Source organism: Canis lupus, chromosome 5, assembly GCF_011100685.1.
Source record: "Canis lupus familiaris isolate Mischka breed German Shepherd chromosome 5, alternate assembly UU_Cfam_GSD_1.0, whole genome shotgun sequence".
Taxonomy (NCBI): Eukaryota; Metazoa; Chordata; class Mammalia; order Carnivora; family Canidae; genus Canis; species Canis lupus.
The window spans coordinates 21308410-21327263 of NC_049226.1; the positions used below are offsets into that span (position 1 = coordinate 21308410).

Genomic DNA, 18854 nt, shown 5'->3' on the forward strand with positions numbered 1-18854 from the left:
TTAGATATCCATCACCTCACATAGTTATCTTTTTTGTCTTAATGTTGAGAACATTTAAGACGTACTTTCTTAGATTTCAAATGTACACATTATATTGGCTTTCCCTCCCCCCTTTTATTTAGAGAGTGAGTGAGTGGGAGTTGGGAGTGGGGAAGAGGGAGAGAATCTCCCCACTGAGTGCAGAACCTAATGGAGGGCTCAAGTCTTACAACTCTGAGATCATGACCTGAGCTGAAATCAAGAGTCAGATACTTAACCGACTGAGCCACCCAAGCACCCCCACAGCACTGTATTGTTACTGATGATCATTATGCTGTTCTTGAGATCCTCCGAATTTAGTCATCCTGTAACTGAAATTTGTACTCTTTGACTAACCTCTCTCCCCTTCCCCCAGGCCCTGCGCTAACTACTATTATACTTGTTTGTGTGAGTTCAACTTTTTTAGATTCCACATATAAGAGTGATCATACACTATTTGTCTGTCTTTGTCGAGCTTACTTCACTAATAAGCATGATGCCCTCAAGATGAATCTGTTTGTTGTCACACATAGCAGGGTTTCCTTTTTTATGGCTGAATAATATCCCTGTGTGTGTTACATACATACCACATTTCATCAATTGATGGACACTTCAGTTGTTTCCATGTTTTAGCTACTGTGAATAATGCTGTGTACTAAATATGGGAGTATAGATGTCTCTTCAAGATAGTGACTTCACTTCCTTCAGATATATATACCCAAAAGTGAGATTGCACAGTAATTCTATTTTTAAGTTTTTGAAGAACCTTCTTACTGTTTTCCATAATGGCTGTACCAATTTACATTCCCACTAACAGTACTCAAGGGCTCTTTTTTTTCTTCATATCCTAGCCAATATTTGTTATCACTTGTGTTATTGATAATAGCCGTATCTCAGTATGGTTTTGATTTGCATCTCCCTAATGATTGGTGACATTGAGCACCTTTTTATGTACCCGTTGGCCATTTGTATATCTTCTTTGGAAAAGATGTCTATTCAGGTTTTTTGCCCATTTAAAATCAGATAATTTTTTTTTTTTTTTTTTTTTTTGCTGTTGAGTTGTATGAATTCCTTATATGTTTTGGGTGTTAACTCCTTATCAGTTACATGGTTTCCAAGTATTTTTTTTTTTTCATTCCATAGGTTGCCTTTTTATTTTGTTGTTTTGGGGGCTCCTTTTCTCTAAATATTTTATTTCTTCTCTAATAAAGAACCTACCCTAGGGGCACCTGGGTGGCTGAGTCAATTAAGCGTCTGCCTTCAGTTCCATGTCATGATCTAGGGTCCTGGGATTGAGCCCTACTTAGTCTTTGGGCTCCCTGCTCAGGTGGAAGTCTGCTTCTCCCTCTCCTTCTGCCCCTCCCTGTGGCTTGTGTGCTTTTTCTCTCTTTCTCTCAAATAGATAAATAAAATCTTAAAAAAAAGAAAAAAGAAAAGAAACCTGTCCTTGATCATACCTAACCATTTTCTGCTGGGAGTCTTTGTTCTTGCGTGTTTTAGTTGTTCATTAACTGCTTCCCGGAAAAAAAAAAAAAAATTCAGCAGCTGCTTCCCCAAAAGGATAAAGAGGTTACATATTTTGAAATGTACTCTTACTTCAGTTAATGATTTTTGCCATGGTATCTTTCTAAAAATTTTAAGTGGAATTTGCATATGGGTGGTGTGATGAATGGAGCCAAAAGCTAACTGGTATAGTTAGATATTAATTAGTTATTACCCATTTTGGGAGACCATGTATCTGGAACCAAACCTAGATAATTAGACCTGTAGTATGCCCGGCCAGAAAAGGCCAGGCTGAGGTCCAGTATTGAAATGTCATACTGAGGCCCCCTAACTGAAGGAGGTCTTGGCATGAGACCGTGGGAGTCTCTGCCCCTGGCTGCTTCTATTTGACTACAGTGGCATGGCGCTTGCAAAGCTTTTAAAAACTTGTTTCATGTTTTTAAAATCCTTGGGAGCTACAGAGTGGGTGTTGAGACCAGAAAGTCTGCTTCCTGAAGTGTTTATACAGAGAATCATTTTTAGAGTTATGTGGAATGGAATTGGGTCTGACGTCAATTCCCAGTGTGCCTTCTCTCCCCTGGAGGAATAGCCCATATGTAGAGACAGATGTGAGACTCAAGACTTTTACATATAAATAATGCTAGGAGAGAATGGGAACAGTACTGTGAGTTAGAGGTGGGGGGAAGGACAGAGTTTACTGCAGGCAAGAAATGAACAAGTTGTTCTTATAAGCACTTTTTTTAAACCTTCAGTTGTATTACCCATACACCTAAATGTGCACAAAACACAAGTGTGCAGTAATCAATAATATAATAATAGAGCCAGGTACCTGTGTAAGCATCACCAGGTCAAATACTAGAGCATTGTCCCCACCTAGAACTCCATCACCAACTCCTTTTGATTGTGACCCACTCCCCCTTTTAGAGGGACTCTCCTGACTTTTTTTATGGTAATAATTTCCTTGCTTTTCTCTTGATTTACCACTTTAATATTCATTCCTACACAATTTAAATTAGTTTTGACTGTTTTTGAACTTCGTATACATGGAATCATACTGCACTTTTTTTTTTTTGCATATTGATTTTTTTCCTCAACACTTGGTTAATAATAATCGCACATGTTCTCTTTTGTTACTATATAGTATCTCATTGTGTGACCAAACCACAATTTATTGTTTTACTGTTGATGGATGTTTTCTTGTTTCCAGTCTTGGGCCAATTACAAATAAAGCCACATTGAGGGACACCTGGGTGGCTCAGCGGTTGAGTGACTGCCTTCGGCCCAGAACGTGATCCTGGAGTCCTGGGATCAAGTCCCACATAGGGCTCCCTGCATGAAACCTGCTTTTCTCTCTGCCTGTGTCTCTGCCTCTGTTCCTCTGTGTGTCTCATGAATAAATAGAATCTTAAAAAAAAAAAAAAAAAAGCCACATTGAGAGGTGCCTGGGTGGCTCAGTCAGTTAAGTGTCTGCCTTTAGCTCAGGTAATGGTCTTGGGGTCCTGGGATTGGGCCCCGCATCAGGTTCCATGATCAGTGGGGAGTCTGCTTCTCCCTCTACTCCCTGCGCTTGCTCTTTGTCTCACTCTTTCTATCTCAAATAAATAAAGTCTTTAAAAAAAAAAAAGCCACATTGAACATTCTTGGAATGTCTTTTGGTGCATGTATTTCTGTTGGATATATATTAGCTTGTACCATGGTGAAATTACCAATTTTGTGAAATAAACAATGAAATATTTATTATTTCATATGGATCTATGTGATACCTGGGGTACATATGTTGGATCATAGCAAATGTACATGTTCAGTTTTTGTAGATTCTGTGATACAGTTTTCTAAAAATCTTGTACCAATCTAATCTCCTGTCAACAATGAATAGAGCTGTTCCACATTCTGGCCAACACTTAGTGTTGTAAGTTTTCATTGTGATTTTGGTTTGTAATATCCTTTTTTTTTTTTTTTTTTTTTTGGTTTGCAATATCCTTGATTGCTAATGAGATTGAGCATTTGTTCACTTGTTTTTGGCCATTTAGATTTCTTCTTATGAAGTACCAGTTAAAGTCATTTGCCCATTTTTCTATTGGATGATCTCTCTTTGTCTTGTTGACTAGCAGGTATTCTTTATATATTCTAGATATGAATTCTTGATGGTTAAATGTGTTACATATTTCTTCTGCCATTCTTTAGCTCATCTTTTCACTCTTATAGGGTGTTTTTGATGAATAGATAATGTCAAATTGATCCATTTTTTTGGTAGTTAATGCTTTCTGTGTCTTGTCTAAAAAGCCTTTTACTGCAGTTCTTGAAGATACTCTCCAATATGATCTCTCAAGAGCATTATAATTTTGCCTTTCTCATTTAGTTCTTTAGTCCATCTGAAGTTGGTTTTTGTGAGTGGAGTGAAGTTGAGGTCCAATTTTATTTTTCCCCCAATGGATATCCAGTTGTCCCAGCACCAGTCAGTGAAGAGCTCATCCTCTCTCCACTGCTCTGAGGTGTCACTCTGTCATAAATCAGGGTCCATGTTGCCTGCATCCATTCTAAATCCTGTTCTCTTCATTAGTCTCTCAATCTATTCCTGCACTAAACAGTTCTTGTCTTATTTACTCTAAATTTATAGCAAGTAAGCCTGTCACCTTGCTTTTCTTTCCTGACAGTGCCTTGGCTCTCCTTGTCCTTGTACATTTCCATATAAATTTTGGAATTAGCTTGTCAAATTTCACCAAAAAAGTCTGATGGGATTTTTGAGATTGCCTTTACTATATTGATCAATTTATTTAGACTTTGCATCTTTATAACATTGATTCTATAGGAATAAGGTTTCTCCATTTAATACTATATTATCAAAAATTTTTTTGAGATTAAAATTCATCATTTCAGGACACCTGGGTGGCTCAGGGGTTGAGCTTCTGCCTCAGGGTGTTGCCCTGGAGTCCCAGGATCGAGTCCCACATTGAGCTCCCTGCATGGAGCCTGTTTCTCCTTCTGCTGTGTCTCTGCCTCTCTCTCTCTGTGTCTCTCATGAATAAATAAATACAATATTTAAAAAGTAAAATTCATCATTTCAACAGATTTATTTTGTGATAAAATTTACTACTTTAGCCATTTTGGGGATATAATTCAGTGGTCTTAAGTATATTCACACTGTTGTATGACCATCTGCATTCTCCACCTCTAGACCTTTTTAATCACGTCAGACTGAAAGTTGGCACTCATTAGTTTTTTAATCCATTCTTCCATGATGGACTTTTGGGTTGTTTCCACCTTTGGTCTGTTGTGACAATGCTGCTATGAACATTGGGATATAAATATCTGTTTTGAGTCACTACTTTCAGTTCTTTTGGGTATATACCTAGAAATGGAGTTGCTGGATCTTTGGGTAAGCAATGATTTTAAGTGCACTATTCAGTGGTGGTTAGTACATTCATACTGTTGTGAGGCCATAACCACTATCTAATTTCAGAACATTTTCATCCTCCCCAACCCTCTCACCCCAGAAAAATCCCATACCCATTAAGCAGTCACTTCCCTAGGCCTTAGCAACTACTAATCTGCTTTCAGGCTCAATGGATTTGTCTGTTCTGGACATTTCATGTAAATGGAGTCACACCATATGTGACTTTTGTGGCTGGCTTCTTTCACTTTAGCATCATGTTTTCAAGGTTCCTCTGTGCTATACAACGTATCCTTAAGATTGAATAATATTTCATTAACGTATTTGCCACATTTTAATTATATGAATATACCACATTATAAATTGATCATTGACAGACATTTGTCAATAAAATTCCATAATTTTTTATAGAGGACTTTCCCATATTTTTGTGAGTTCTGTTCAAAGGCATACATTTTCAAATTCTTGTAAATTATATTTTCATAACATAATTTGAAAGAACATAATTTTTAAAAATAAAATCATTTTCTATATTGTCCACTGCTGTTCTATGTGAATATATGACTTTGATTTTTACATCATGTAAGTCTAAAGTTTGATAAACTCTGAATTCCAAAATTTATTGGGCAACTAGATTTTATATATACCAGTCATATCATTGTGATGAATGAATTTTGTTATCTGTTTCCATTTCTTCTGTCATTTATTTCTTTCTCTTACCTTACCCATCTGATTGAAACCTGTGATACATTGTTGAATAGCATAGTTAAAAAGCCTTGACTGGTTCTTGATCCCAAGGGAAAAGCTTTTAGCCCTTTACTATTAAATGTGAGATTTGCTGTAGATCTATTCATGTTTCTAATTGCCTTTATCTTAGCTGATACCTGGCATTCTAGAAGGACTCTTTATTGGTTTTAATTTGTAGGAAACATTTAGATGAGCTCCTGAGAACACTTTCCCTCTGTTTTGGGGTGGTCTTGATATGACTTTTGAAGTCACACTGACTTGGGTCCAGATATGACTCTGCCACATACTTGTGATTTTGGTTAGACTAGACTTTTTTTTAGTTGGAAGGAAGCTATTTAACAGCAGAAGTATCCAGATTTTTATAGTATGTTCCATTGAATTAATGAGTTTTGTGAGAAGCACAGTACTGATACGTTTTTTTTTTCTTTTTTTTTAAATTTATTTATTTATTTATGATAGTCACAGAGAGAGAGAGAGAGAGGCAGAGACACAGGCAGAGGGAGAAGCAGGCTCCATGCACTGGGAGCCCGATGTGGGATTCGATCCTGGGTCTCCAGGATCGCGCCCTGGGCCAAAGGCAGGCGCCAAACCGCTGCACCACCCAGGGATCCCGATATGGTTTTATTTTTTTATTATTTTTTAAGGTTTTATTTATTCATGAGAAACACAGAGAGGAGAGAGAGAGGGGGGCAGAGACACAGGCAGAGGGAGAAGTAGGCTCCATGCAGGGAGCCCGATGTGGGACTCGATCCCAGGGTCTCCAGGATCACATCCTGGGCGAAGACGGCGCTAAACGGCTGAGCCACCCAGGCTGCCCCTGATATGGTTTTAAATGAAATGTATTTAAGATTACCTATGATGGTCTGGTGTATCCATGTTGTAAGCAACTGGATGACTACAATTTTGCTAATAGTTACTATATAGCTTTTTATTTTTTGTAGTCTCCATTCTTACAGTTCTGATATCTCAGTTTTACTGATCTCTTGCTGCAGCAGCAGTTCCCATGTCTCTGTCAGTTCTGTTGAATTTTTGAAGGAGATGGTGATGCATGATCTTTCTGTACCACTTACGAGGTGTAGAGTAACCACTTTATCAGCAGAGACAGGGCTTCCTCACACATTAGCATGTGTGGTTAGGTGATGCCCTTTCAATCTCTGAGATAAGAGGTGATAGATTGGAAGGGAATGATAGCAGAAGAGAGTTTTTTGAGTAGATTGTGAACTTATGCTGGCTTCAGAAGTGTCTCTGAGGCCAGAGGAACTTAATATCCAAACTAGAGTCAGAACTCCCAAAGCTTACATACATATTTGGCTAGGTGGGTGCATGTCTTCTTCTGCCCCCAGGAGCCTAAATATTACCCCAGCACCCAACACTCTTATCTGAAGGGAGAGAGCACAGATAATATTGTCTAAAGACTTGGATGTTTGTACTTCTGAAACCCTGTGGGAATTTTTAGGATGGTAATTGATGTTCCTTATCCTGAAAGGACCTTTGCAGTTACTGATGCAGTGTTGCCCTTTCTCCATTTGCAGATTGACATCAGTAAATGCCATTATCTAGTGGATTTGGACACCATGGGAGAAACACCCCGGGAGCCGAAATACTCATCAAATAGAGAAGAATGGATCAGTTTGGCCTACAGACCATTCCTTGATGCCTCTAGGTATGTGGCTAGAGATAGTACGTACTAAGACTAGTAAGGGTGAGAATTAGAATCTTGATTGAATAACTTCCAGTCCTGGGCTGACTGTAATAGCCATCATTTCATTTTATTTTTATTTGGGTCCAAGCACATCTTCTATTCTTGTCCAGTTTCCTGAGAAATCTTAAAGAGTACTTTTTCTAGGCACCAAGTGCAAAGTTTATTCAGGTATCATCCAAGTAAAAGAATCTAAATAAAACAGATCCACTGAAGACAATGCAAATAAGTATTTGACATGGATTACTTTTTTTGTTTGTTTTTTAAAGAATTTATTTATTTATTCATGACAAACACAGAGAGAGAGAGAGAGAGAGAGAGAGAGAGGCAGAGACACAGGCAGAGGGAGAAGCAGGCTCCATGTAGGGAGCCTGATGTGGGACTTGATCCTAGGTCTTCAGGATCATACCCCGGGCTGAAGGCAGCGCCAAACCGCTGGGCCATTGGAGCTACCTGACACAGATTACTTTTGGCAATCAATTTCAGTGGTCTTACTCAGAGTATTGTGACACTGTTAGGAAGATTGACTGTGTCCTTTAAGGAGCTAAAAGTTCATGTCCATTATTTTTGGGATCAAGGCTCAGTCAAGTAGGGCAAATAGACCAGGGCTTGTCTGGCTCTTCAGAAGAGCCTGAGAACTAATGACAAGAGAGGAGTCAGGATATTTAGGTGAAGGAGTAATGGAGTTGAGTGGAGGAGTCAGGTTGTTTGTGAGTGGAGGTCCAGGGAGGCCTGGTGGGCAGAATCTAGGCAGAAGTCAAAAGGTAGAGGACCAGGTCCTGAGAGGCAGGTCTTGGACTCAGAAATAGGGAAGATAATGTTTCTATGAGGAGGGAGTGCTCAGAAGCTGCTGATGAATAAAGATGAGTAAGAACAACTGTCCTTTGGGTTAGGCAGCTGATAAAAACCATTTTGGTAGAGTGGTAGGGGCATGGTGACTTGAGAGATGAGGGGGATGAGAGGAAGATGGTGAACATAGAGAAGTCTTCTGAAGAGTTGTGCTCTGAAGGGTAGCAGAGAAACAGGGCCATAGCTGGTGGTGAGTACTATAGGGAAATGACGATGAGAGATTTTGTCCTTTGAATCTTTTTGTAATTGTGGTGGTGTTGTGTGTGTATATACATATACATATATATGTATATATACAAAAAACATAAAATTTGCCATTTTAACTATTTTAAGTGTACAGTTTAGTGGTGTTAATTACGTTTACAGTGTTGTACAACCATTACATTTTCTTTTTAAAAAAACACATTTTGGGGATCCCTGGGTGGCGCAGCGGTCTAGCACCTGCCTTTGGCCCAGGGCACGATCCTGGAGACCCAGGATCGAATCCCACGTTGGGCTCCCGGTGCATGAAGCCTGCTTCTCCCTCTGCCTGTGTCTCTGCCTCTCTCTCTCTCTCTCTCTGTGTGTGACTATCATAAATAAATAAATATTAAAAAAAAAAAGACATCAACTGATGGTAGTAGATTTTTTTTTTTTAAACACATTTTGTGAGTTTAAGGTGTACACTTGTTGGTTTGATACATTTCTGTATTGCCATATGATTATGACAGTAGCATCAGCTAAAACCTTTAACATGTCACATGCTTGTTACTTCTGTTGAGAATGCCATTATCTGTTATCTGTTTCACTAACAGTCATGTTTGTATGCTGATGGAGATGATGTCTTAGCTGAAAACTGATCATGGAGGAGGAAGGAGGGATTGATGGAGCAGTACCCTTAAGGTAGATGAGAGAAGAGGTACTTGTAAGTAGAGGAGATGTTTCAGTTAGTTAGGAAGTAGATAGATCATCTCTCTGCAGTGATGGAGATGTTCCATATCTGCTCTGTCTACTATAGGAGCCACGAGCTGCATGAGGCTATTTATATTTAGCACTTGAAATGTGGCTGCTGTCAATGAGGAACTGAATTTTAAATTTTATTTAATCTTAATTTAAATAGCACACATACATGCTAGATAGAGCAGAATAGAAACTGGCTACAGGTAGGTGTGATAATGGGAGTCTGGAAGTTCTCTAATAGCCTCTGTTTTCTCAGTGAAGCAGGAAGCAGAATTATCAGATGAGAAGGGACTATATGGGGATGTGGTGTTGGAGATTTGAGGAGAGGGAAATAATTGAGGAGAGTAGGAGACAAAAGGAGCTCGAGAAATACAGTGTGATTGGAAGACAGGATCAAGAACCCCCCTGAGTTTTAAGTGGGGCCAGTGTGGTTGCTTTTTCCTTCTCCAGCTATAGAGATAGTCCAGTGCTGAATCACAGAACAGGTGAATTTAACAAGAGTTGGTTTTCTTTTTTAATTTTTTAGATTTTTTTTTTTTTTAATTTATGATAGAGAGAGAGAGAGAGAGAGAGAGGCAGAGACACAGACACAGGCAGAGGGAGAAGCAGGCTCCATGCCGGGAGCCCAACGCAGGACTCAATCCCAGGACTCCAGGATTGTGCCCTGGGCCAAAGGCAGGCGCCAACTGCTGAGCCACCCAGGGATTCCCTTTTTTTTTTTTTTTAAATTTTTAATTTTTAAAACAAATTCATAGAAGTATAATTTACTTACCATAAAAGCCACCCATTTAAAGTGTGCAATTTAGTAATTATTAGTAAATTTACCAAGTTGTCTGTATATAAATGGAAATATATAATATTGGGGTTCTGTATCTGGCTTCTTTCACTTTGCATGTTTGGGAAGTTCATTCATATTATAGCATGTATTAATTGGTGTCCTATTTTGTTGATGAATACTATTCCATTATATGGATATAATAATTTTGTTTGCCTCTTCCCCAGTTGGTGGATACTTGAGTTATTTGTATTTTTTGGCTATTTTGAATAATGCTGCTATGAACATTTATGTGCACATTTTTGTGTGCAGGGTTGGGTTTAGGCCAAGACAGTTCAACAAAGCATTAAGGGGCAAGGGAGTTGAGTTTATGGAGGTGTCATGGCCTTAAGTTGGGTGAGGAAGGGTGGGGGGTACAGTGGGGGTGGAAGGCCATGAGAGGTGGTGGGATCATTGATAGTCACACATTGTCAGATTGGAGCAGTAGGAGGAGAGAACTGGAAGGAGAAGCAGCAGTGATGGTGTGAAACTTTCTGCATCACATGTGTTCTTAGTTATTGTTATTTGATATAGTACCTGGGGCAAGTCGCTTTGTGCCTTCTATTTTGAGTTGAGAAAACTGTGACAACATGAGATCTGGCCCTGGGAGGATCTCCAGCTCTGAGGGCAAAGCAGATCCTAAGCAACCTTGCTGTTAGCAAAGGGAAACCAAATGGTTCACAAATAGTGATCAGCAGTACATTGGTCACAGAATAAACTCTGTTAATAGCAAATGGGGTAAGGGAGTCATTTTAAGGTGACTTCCCCCCCACTTTTGGTTTTGAGGGATGAAAATGAGAAGGGCTGCCCATCTACCCATTTCCCCTTTTGGTGGCACCCTTGAACCACCGCTGGAGCATATTAACTGAAAGCCTTCGGGACAAGGCCCAGAAACCTGCTTGTACAGTTTTCATTAGAGCATTTGAAATCTCTGGAGGGAAGAGCAGAAAATGTTGGTCACCTTCCCACCTGCCTTGCGGTAAGCAGAGAGTGACTGGAGGAGATACCTGTGCAGTCACACAAGTGCTGTAGCTCCTCTGTGTTCACTCTCCTCAGCCATCCTGTCCAGAGATGCTGCTTGCTGTTCCCCACTGTGCATCGTGCTTCCCTAACATGCTCGATTTTGAGGCCAGAAAGAAAGCATAATGGGCTCAATTTGATCAACATCTATTGAACATCTTCTACATCTAAGATTTTAGACTGTGTGCGGACAAGACTGCTGTCTTGGGGAGTTTATGGTATACCTGGGGAGAAGCACCACACCAGGAAAGTGCTACTGAAGCACGGGAGGGATGGGTTCCCAAAAGGCTAGGGTGAGAGGGGCCAAGGAAGAATCCGAGAAGTGGTGACAATTGAGGATTGCTTTGGTGATTTTGTGGGAGGTGGATTGGAAGGAGGGAAAGTTGGAGGCCTAGCAACAAATTAGAAGATGATTCTGGTTGGCTAGTTAAGAGGCAAGTGAGAGCGTGAATTCAACTGCAGAGGAGGGATTGACTCTGGAGATGCTGGGTGTCAGGAAGATTAGGCTAGAATTTCCCCAGAATCCCACAACTTTCCTAGTGGCCTGTATCAAGCTTTTAACATTGTCCTTTGCTGTATCAGAAGTGTTGTGGATTGCTTTCTCTAGCTGGGCTGGTCCTTGAGCAGAAGCTTTTGCAAGTTTGAGCAGAACTTACTGGAGCAAGGGACCCTAAATTTACCTCATTGTTTGTTCTCTTGATCCCTGCTGCTGCTTCATTTCTCCTCTGCCAACTCCACAAACCTCTAGGGCTGGGGGAGGGAGGGAGGTTATTGGAGAGTGCCTTCAGAGGTTTTTCACTTCCCATAAATTTTACTCATTTCCCATAATTTGGCATTCTTTTCATGACCATATGCTAAGAAAAAAATCTGGTTTAAGAACTGAAAAGGTATAGTTGACTTGAAAGAGTGCAGGGTACAGAGAAAAGAGCAAGGGGTCAGAAGACCTGTGCATTGAGTCCTGGCTTCTTGCTCATTGTTCCTCTCTGATTCCTAGATTTCCACATTAGAACACAGGTAATAATATCTTACCTACTTCATGGGAATGTTGTAAGGATTAAGTGAGCATGGAAAACTATGAAGGTGTTCTTAAATTCTAAAGCATTATATGTGTGTCAGGCATTAGCAGGCAGCCTAGGTTTCCGAAATTATGCTGTTTCTTTCTCTTCCTCAGCATTTCCTAGTAGATATTGATATAACTGGAAAAACACTGAGATCCTACAGCCCAGCTTTGCCACGGCAGTTCATAGCTGTCAGCACCATGACATCTCATGTTGTGGACTTGGGACAATTAATTTGGACTATACTGTCCGAGGCTGTGTACCCCAGAGCACTCTGAGCTTATGCTTGAAATGCTCTTGGGAGCTTGATCCTGGGATGCCTTCCAACCTGTTCACTTGGGTGGCTGCATTTCCTTTGTCTTCTTGAGACTGTGGTTTTTGTACTTTAGCAATTTATGTAACAAGGAGAGAGATGGTACCCTCTGCATGAGATGGTCATTCATGTCTTAGACCCTAGGCTGGGTGAGGCTGCAGGCCTAATTACACTCTAGCTCTTTCTGAGGAAAGGAGGTTTTAAGCCTGTGACATACCACCACATGATCTTTTAGAAATGAAAGCTGATTACTTTCTCAAATGTTTCAGGCCCTAAAACTTAAATCTGCTTCCTTTTTTTTTTTTTTTTTATTAAATCTGCTTCCTTAATAGTTCACTTTGAGATGATTTTTTTTTTAATTCCATTATCCATCTGTCTGTCTGTCTGCAGATATTTTTTTGAACACTGTCAGGCACTGTGGTGGCTTTTAGGTACATAATGATGAACAGTAGACACAAATTCTTTGTCCTCTTGAACCTTGGCATTAAACAACTAACCATACAAATCAATATATAATTGAAACCTGTGTAGGTGCTTTCAAGAAGTACAGGGTACTGTGAGAGAAGGGAGTCAGCAGTAGAAGGCACCTGGAGTCTTAGATCTCAGAGCCAGCTGGTTAGGCAGGTTTGAAAATCAGGAGATATTATGTCCTTGTCACAGAGCTGGATTTTTTAAAGGGATGTAAAAGAAGTAATTAGACACAGATTTTGCCCTTAAATGACTTATAGCTTGTGTAGTTACACATGCAAAAAACAACTTAAAAATAGTATTAAGACCATAAGAGGTGCCAGGCTGTGTGCTAGAACATCCAAGAAAGGAGACCTCTGTGGAGGTCAGGGTATACTGAGAAGCTTCCTGAAGGACATGGCTCCTGAGCTGAGGCATAGAGAAAAAGGAGGATTTGTACCAGTGGTCAAGAGGGCAGAATTGCCTAGATGATTCAAGGAGAGGAAATCACGAGCACAAGCGGAAACAGAAAAAGGAGCCTTTTGGATGGGGCGCCTCAGGGTTAGTCAAGAAAAATTTAATTTACCTCTTTCACTGGCTTAAATTTGGCTCTTAGGTAAAGTGATCTTTAAGAGATCACCAAATCAGGGGCAGCCCTGGTGGTGCAGTGGTTTAGCACCACCTGCAGCCCAGGGTGTGATCTTGGAGGCCCGGGATCAAGTCCCATGTCAGGCTCTCTCTATGGTGCCTGCTTCTCCCTCTGACTGTGTCTCTGCCTCTCTCTCTCTGTGTGTGTCTCTATGAATAAATAAATAAAATCTTTAAAAAAAATCACCAAATCAGAGTGATTTTTAAAATAAAAGGGGCCCTGTCCTGGGCAATGAAGATGTATGGTCATTCTGCTGTAATGTGACCAGAATACAGGGGCTTGCCCCAAAAAGCAGAATGGTGGAATGGAGCATATATGGTTCCTTTCCCAATAGTTCATGTCTATGTGTGGGTTTGCCCATGGCTTATTGATTTAATTTGCTGACATTCCTAGGTTGTGTCTCAGCAACCTGGATAAAGACCGTATTGGCACATAAAAATATCCTACTCACTGGAGACTCAGCTCCAGGGGAAAACAGCCTAAAGATAATTAGAACAATAATAATCTTTATTAGTTAGTGATTGTGACTGGTACAAACTTAGGAATTCTGAATATCTGAATACAGGAAGAAGCCTTGTTTTCTGTTGAAGTTTTTAGAAGACAAGCAAGGCCTTTCCTGTTAGGCTAGTGGAGGATGACTCCGTAAATGGGGCTAAATGTTGTTAGCCCATTTAGGTGAATGGCAACCCATATGTCCATTCATTCTTGTCTTATAGGCTGCTTCTCTGCATTATGAGAGGCCTGGAGACCCCAGAACCTGTTAGCCTGAGACAGAACCCAGGCATAAGAGCTTACCCCATCTTCTGGTCTCCCTGTGCACACAGCTGGCACCAAAGCCATGCCTTCCTCTCCCTGATGTTGCCATGTCTGTGTCTGGCTAATTTTATAAAGCTTTCTCTGACTCCTAGGATATGGGTTCTAAGCTAGTTAGCAATATCACTTTTTAAACCAGACACGTTTGTTACTCTATGGCCGTCTCATATTACATACTTTCTAAAATAAGAGAGGATTTTTTTCCTTTTCTTTGAAGCATGATATAATTGCTGCTTGTATAAAATAGCTCGACACGTGGGTGGATGTAATACGTACTCTGAGATTCCCCAGAGAGGAGTGAAGGAGAGTGTTGCAATCAGTTGCCAGCTCAATGGTGGGTTCCTTCCTAAGTGTGGTGAGAATGTTTGGCTGTAGGAGTCTGGTGGGAAATGCCTCTCCAGGATGTTGGAGTTGGCCTCCTGAGCACCAGGGCCTGTTTGTAGCTTTAGAAACAGGTTGGGGGGATCCCTGGGTGACGCAGCAGTTTAGCGCCTGCCTTTGGCCCAGGGCGCGATCCTGGAGACCTGGGATCGAATCCCACATCGGGCTCCCGGTGCATGGAGCCTGCTTCTCCCTCTGCCTATGTCTCTGCCTCTCTCTCTCTCTCTCTCTCTGTGACTATCATAAAAAAAAAAAAAAAAAGACACACACACAAAAAAAACAGGTTGGGAGGCCCTGCCACTGCTTTACATAGCCACTTTCCGCCCACGCTTTCCTCTCTCCTTATAGGTCCCTTTTGTATGGCTTGCTTTGCTTTCACCTTTGGTTTTGGGATTGTGAGTTTTCCTTCTTCCTTATTTTGCACATATTAGCCTCATCTAACTGAATTTTAGGCTTGCCTGATGAGGGACATGAGATAATTTGGGCAGCCTTAAATGGGGCAGGATTTCAGAGCCCTGCAAGTTATAGTTACAGGCAAAGAGTGGATGCAAGTGAGGAGTTAAAAGTTAACACCTTGGGCTGGCACAGTAGGAGAGGGACCTTCTCAAGTCAGAGGGCTTCTACAGCAGCAAGATGGGAACTGTGCTTTTAGCACCTGTCCCGTGTATTCTTTCAGTGCCCAACACAGGATTCTTGGTGGCCACTGAGCTTTACCTGCTGTGGAGATTTTCTTACTGGGACCATGACTCTTGTTTTGGCCTCCAAGAAGAAGTGAATCCAGCAGCTGTGAGGCCTAGAGTCTGTGGCACCTGTATCCATTTTGGTCTTCTGGGGTAGTTTGGTTGATGGCAGCCATTGTGTTCCCAGCCCCTAATGCCAGCAAAAGCAGAGTTGTTTATTTCTGGAAGAAAAGAAGATGATTATAGAGAATCACTGTAAAGGGAAAATTAGTTGGAATCTCTTGTTTTATATTGTGGTGTTAACAAATCGTCCCAAACTTAGCAATATAAAAGAATAGCAGTTATTTATTATTGTTTCCTCTCCTGGTTCTGGAGGTTGACTAGGCTCAGCCAGACAGTTCTTCAGCTACTCGAGTTCTTCATTCATTGGCCATTGGATAGTGGTTGGGACTGGAGGCATTGCAAAGGCTTTCTCACGTGTCTAGCAGTTGATGCTGGCTGTTGGCCAGAACACCTATACATGGCTTCAACACATGGCCTGTACTTCCTCACAGCTTGGTGGCTGGCTTCCAAAAGCTAGTATCTCAAGAGCTACAAAGATTTTTTATGACCGAGCCTTGGGATTCATGCAGTTTCTCACTCTTGTCTCCTTCTGTTCATTGAAAGCAAGCCACTCAACCCATGTTCAAGGGGGAGGAATTAGACTTTCCCTGTTGATGGGAAGACTACTGAAGAATTATGGACGTGTTTTAAAACCATCACAGTTCTTTTGATGCCATTCTTCATCCAAATTGGATAATTTTTGAAATTTTACTTTTTAAAGGAGATTTCTTGTAGAAGAGACATATGGTGCACAAAATAGTCCAGCAGGCTGTTCATCTGCAGCTTTTTGCTACCCAGGTGGAAAAGGGAGACTATACCTTATGGCAGTATTTGGTTGCAGGCCAACAGTTTGACATGTTTCAGGTGGGGTTCATGTCCTTTGAGTAGAATTAGTTCTCATTCCTAATCAGTAATTGAAGTGCTCTTGTCTTTTCCCTACACGTCAATCATGGTGGTATGTCCAGCTCCTTCATCTGTGCCAAGAATACTGAGAAATTGGGAGGAAGAAGAGAATTACAAGAGATTGTAATTCTTTACAGCTCATCATTCTCACTACTTTCTGTTTCTTTATCAGTTCTTGGTCTTTCTTTCTTTCTTTCTTTTTTTTTTAAATCTCACAGATACTTTGCTGAGACCTTTCATCTGGAAGAGCTAACTCAGGCTAGATTTCATTTCAAAACACATTGGCATTTTGCTCATTGCAGTCTTCAACTGCTTAATCATTGAGATCTGCTGATATTTTAAGAACAACAAACCTTTTGTTTTGTTTTTCTGAAGTTCAGATAGTGTTTCCCGTTGTTTAGAAATTAGTTTTTTTTTTTTAAAGATTTTTATGTATTTATTCATGAGAGACACACACACACAGAGAGAGAGAGAGAGAGAGAGGCAGAGACATAGGCAGAGGGAGAAGCAGGCTCCATGCAAGGAGCCCGACACAGGACTCGATCCTGGGTCTCCAGGATCAGGCCCTGGGCTGAAGACGGTGCAGAGCCAGCCACCTGAGCTGCCCTAGAAATTAGTTCTATAGAAGAAGACTGTGTACAGACCGTCTATGCTCGGAGTCTGTGTTATAGAGATTCTCAGGTTTGAAAAGTGTATACAGTCTTTTAGGACTGCCACTGCTTTTAGCTAGCTTAGACCAAGCAGCAGGCATCATCAAAAGTCTTTATTCTAAGTTCCTTGAGAGTTAGGAACCCCTACAATACCTAGCACATACTAAGGTCTCAGAAAATATTCAACAATTATTGGATGTATTTCATGTTCTTTTTTTAAATTTGAGTATAGTTGACACACAATGTTACATTAGTTTCAGGTATAAAACATAGTGTTTCCACAAGTTTATACATTATGCTACTTTGACCACAAGTATATCTACCATCTGTCACCATACATCACTGATACAATATCATTGACAATATTCCTTATGCCCTGCCTTTTATTCCTGTGACTTATTTATCCCATAACTAGAATCCTGTATCTCCCACCCTTTCATTCATTTTGCCCATCTCCCCTCTGGCATTCATCAGTTTGTTCTTTATAGGTCTGATTCTACTTTTTGTTTAAACATTTGTTTTATTTTTTAGATTCCACATATGAATGAAACCATATGTTGTTTTTCTCACTCTGACTTATTAGTTAGCATAATACCCTCTTGATCTATCCATGTTGTCTCAAATTGCATAGTCTCATCCCTTTCTGTGGCTCTGTAATGTATTCCATTATGTATGTATACCATGTCTTTTTTTTTAGTTTAGTTTTATTAAAACTAATAATAATTCTATACATTATTGAGTGCTCATCGTAAGTGCACTCTTAATCCCCTTTCATCTGTTTCACTCATCCCCCTCCCCCTTTCCCTCTGGTAACCATCGATTTGTTCTCTATAGTTGAGAGTCTGTATTTTGGGTTCTCTCTCTCTTTTCCTTTGTTCATTTGTTTCTTAAATTCCACATATGAATGAAATCATAAGGTATTTGTCTTTCTCTGATTATTTCACTTAGCATTATACTCTCTAGTTCCATCCATGTTGTTGAAAATGGCAAGATTCATTTTTATGGCTAATATTCCATTGTATATATACACCACATCTTCTTTACCCAGTCATCTATCAATAGACACTTGGGCTGCTTCCATATCTTGGCTATTGTAAATAATGCTGCAGTAAACATAGGAGTGCATTTATCTTTTCAAATTAGTGTTTTCATTTTTTTAAAGATTTTATTTATTTATTCATGAGAGAGAGAGAGAGAGAGAGAGAGAGAGAGAAGCAGAGACACAGGCAGAGGGAGAAGCTGGCTCCATGCAGGGAGCTGGATGTGGGACTCAATCCTGGGTCTCCAGGACCACGCCCCAGACCGAAGGCAGCACTAAACCGCTGAGCCACCCGGGCTACCCAGTGTTTTCTTTTTCTTTTAGTAAATACCCAGTAGTGGAATGACTGGATCATATGATATTTTTATTTTTTGAGGAACCTCCACACTGTGGTTGTACTAGTTTACAATCCCACTAGTGGTGCACAAAGGCTCTTTTTTCTCCACATCCTCGCCAACACTTGTTATTCCTTGTGTTGTTGACTTTAGCCATTCTGACAGGTGTGAGGTGATACCTTTTGTGGTTTTGATTTTCATTTCCCTGATGATGAGTGATGTTAAGGATCTTTTCATGTGTCTGTTGGCCATCTGTGTGTCATCTTTGGAAAATGTCTACTCAGATCCTGTGCCCATTTTTTAATTGGTTTTATGATGTAGAGTTGTATGAGTTTTTAAAAATGTATTTTGGATATTAACTCCTTATCAAATATATCATTTGCAACTATCTTCTCCCATTCAGTAGGTTGCCTTTTCGTTTTATTGATGACTTCCTTACCTTGCAAAAGCTTTTTATTTTAATGTATTCCCAGTAGTTTATTTTTGTTTTTGTTTCCCTTGCCT

The 18854-nt window shown here is 40.3% G+C and overlaps 1 protein-coding gene across 14 annotated transcripts in view; it reads left to right on the forward strand.

The window, feature by feature from the left end:
• ALG9 (ALG9 alpha-1,2-mannosyltransferase) overlaps positions 1-18854 on the forward strand; it is a 115856-nt gene that overhangs the window by 66963 nt on the left and 30039 nt on the right. For all 14 annotated transcript variants that reach the window (XM_038536191.1, XM_038536193.1, XM_038536187.1 and 11 more), the window contains one exon: positions 7192-7322. In XM_038536191.1, the coding sequence (XP_038392119.1) occupies positions 7192-7322 (131 nt within the window). The remainder of the gene's footprint in view (positions 1-7191; positions 7323-18854) is intronic.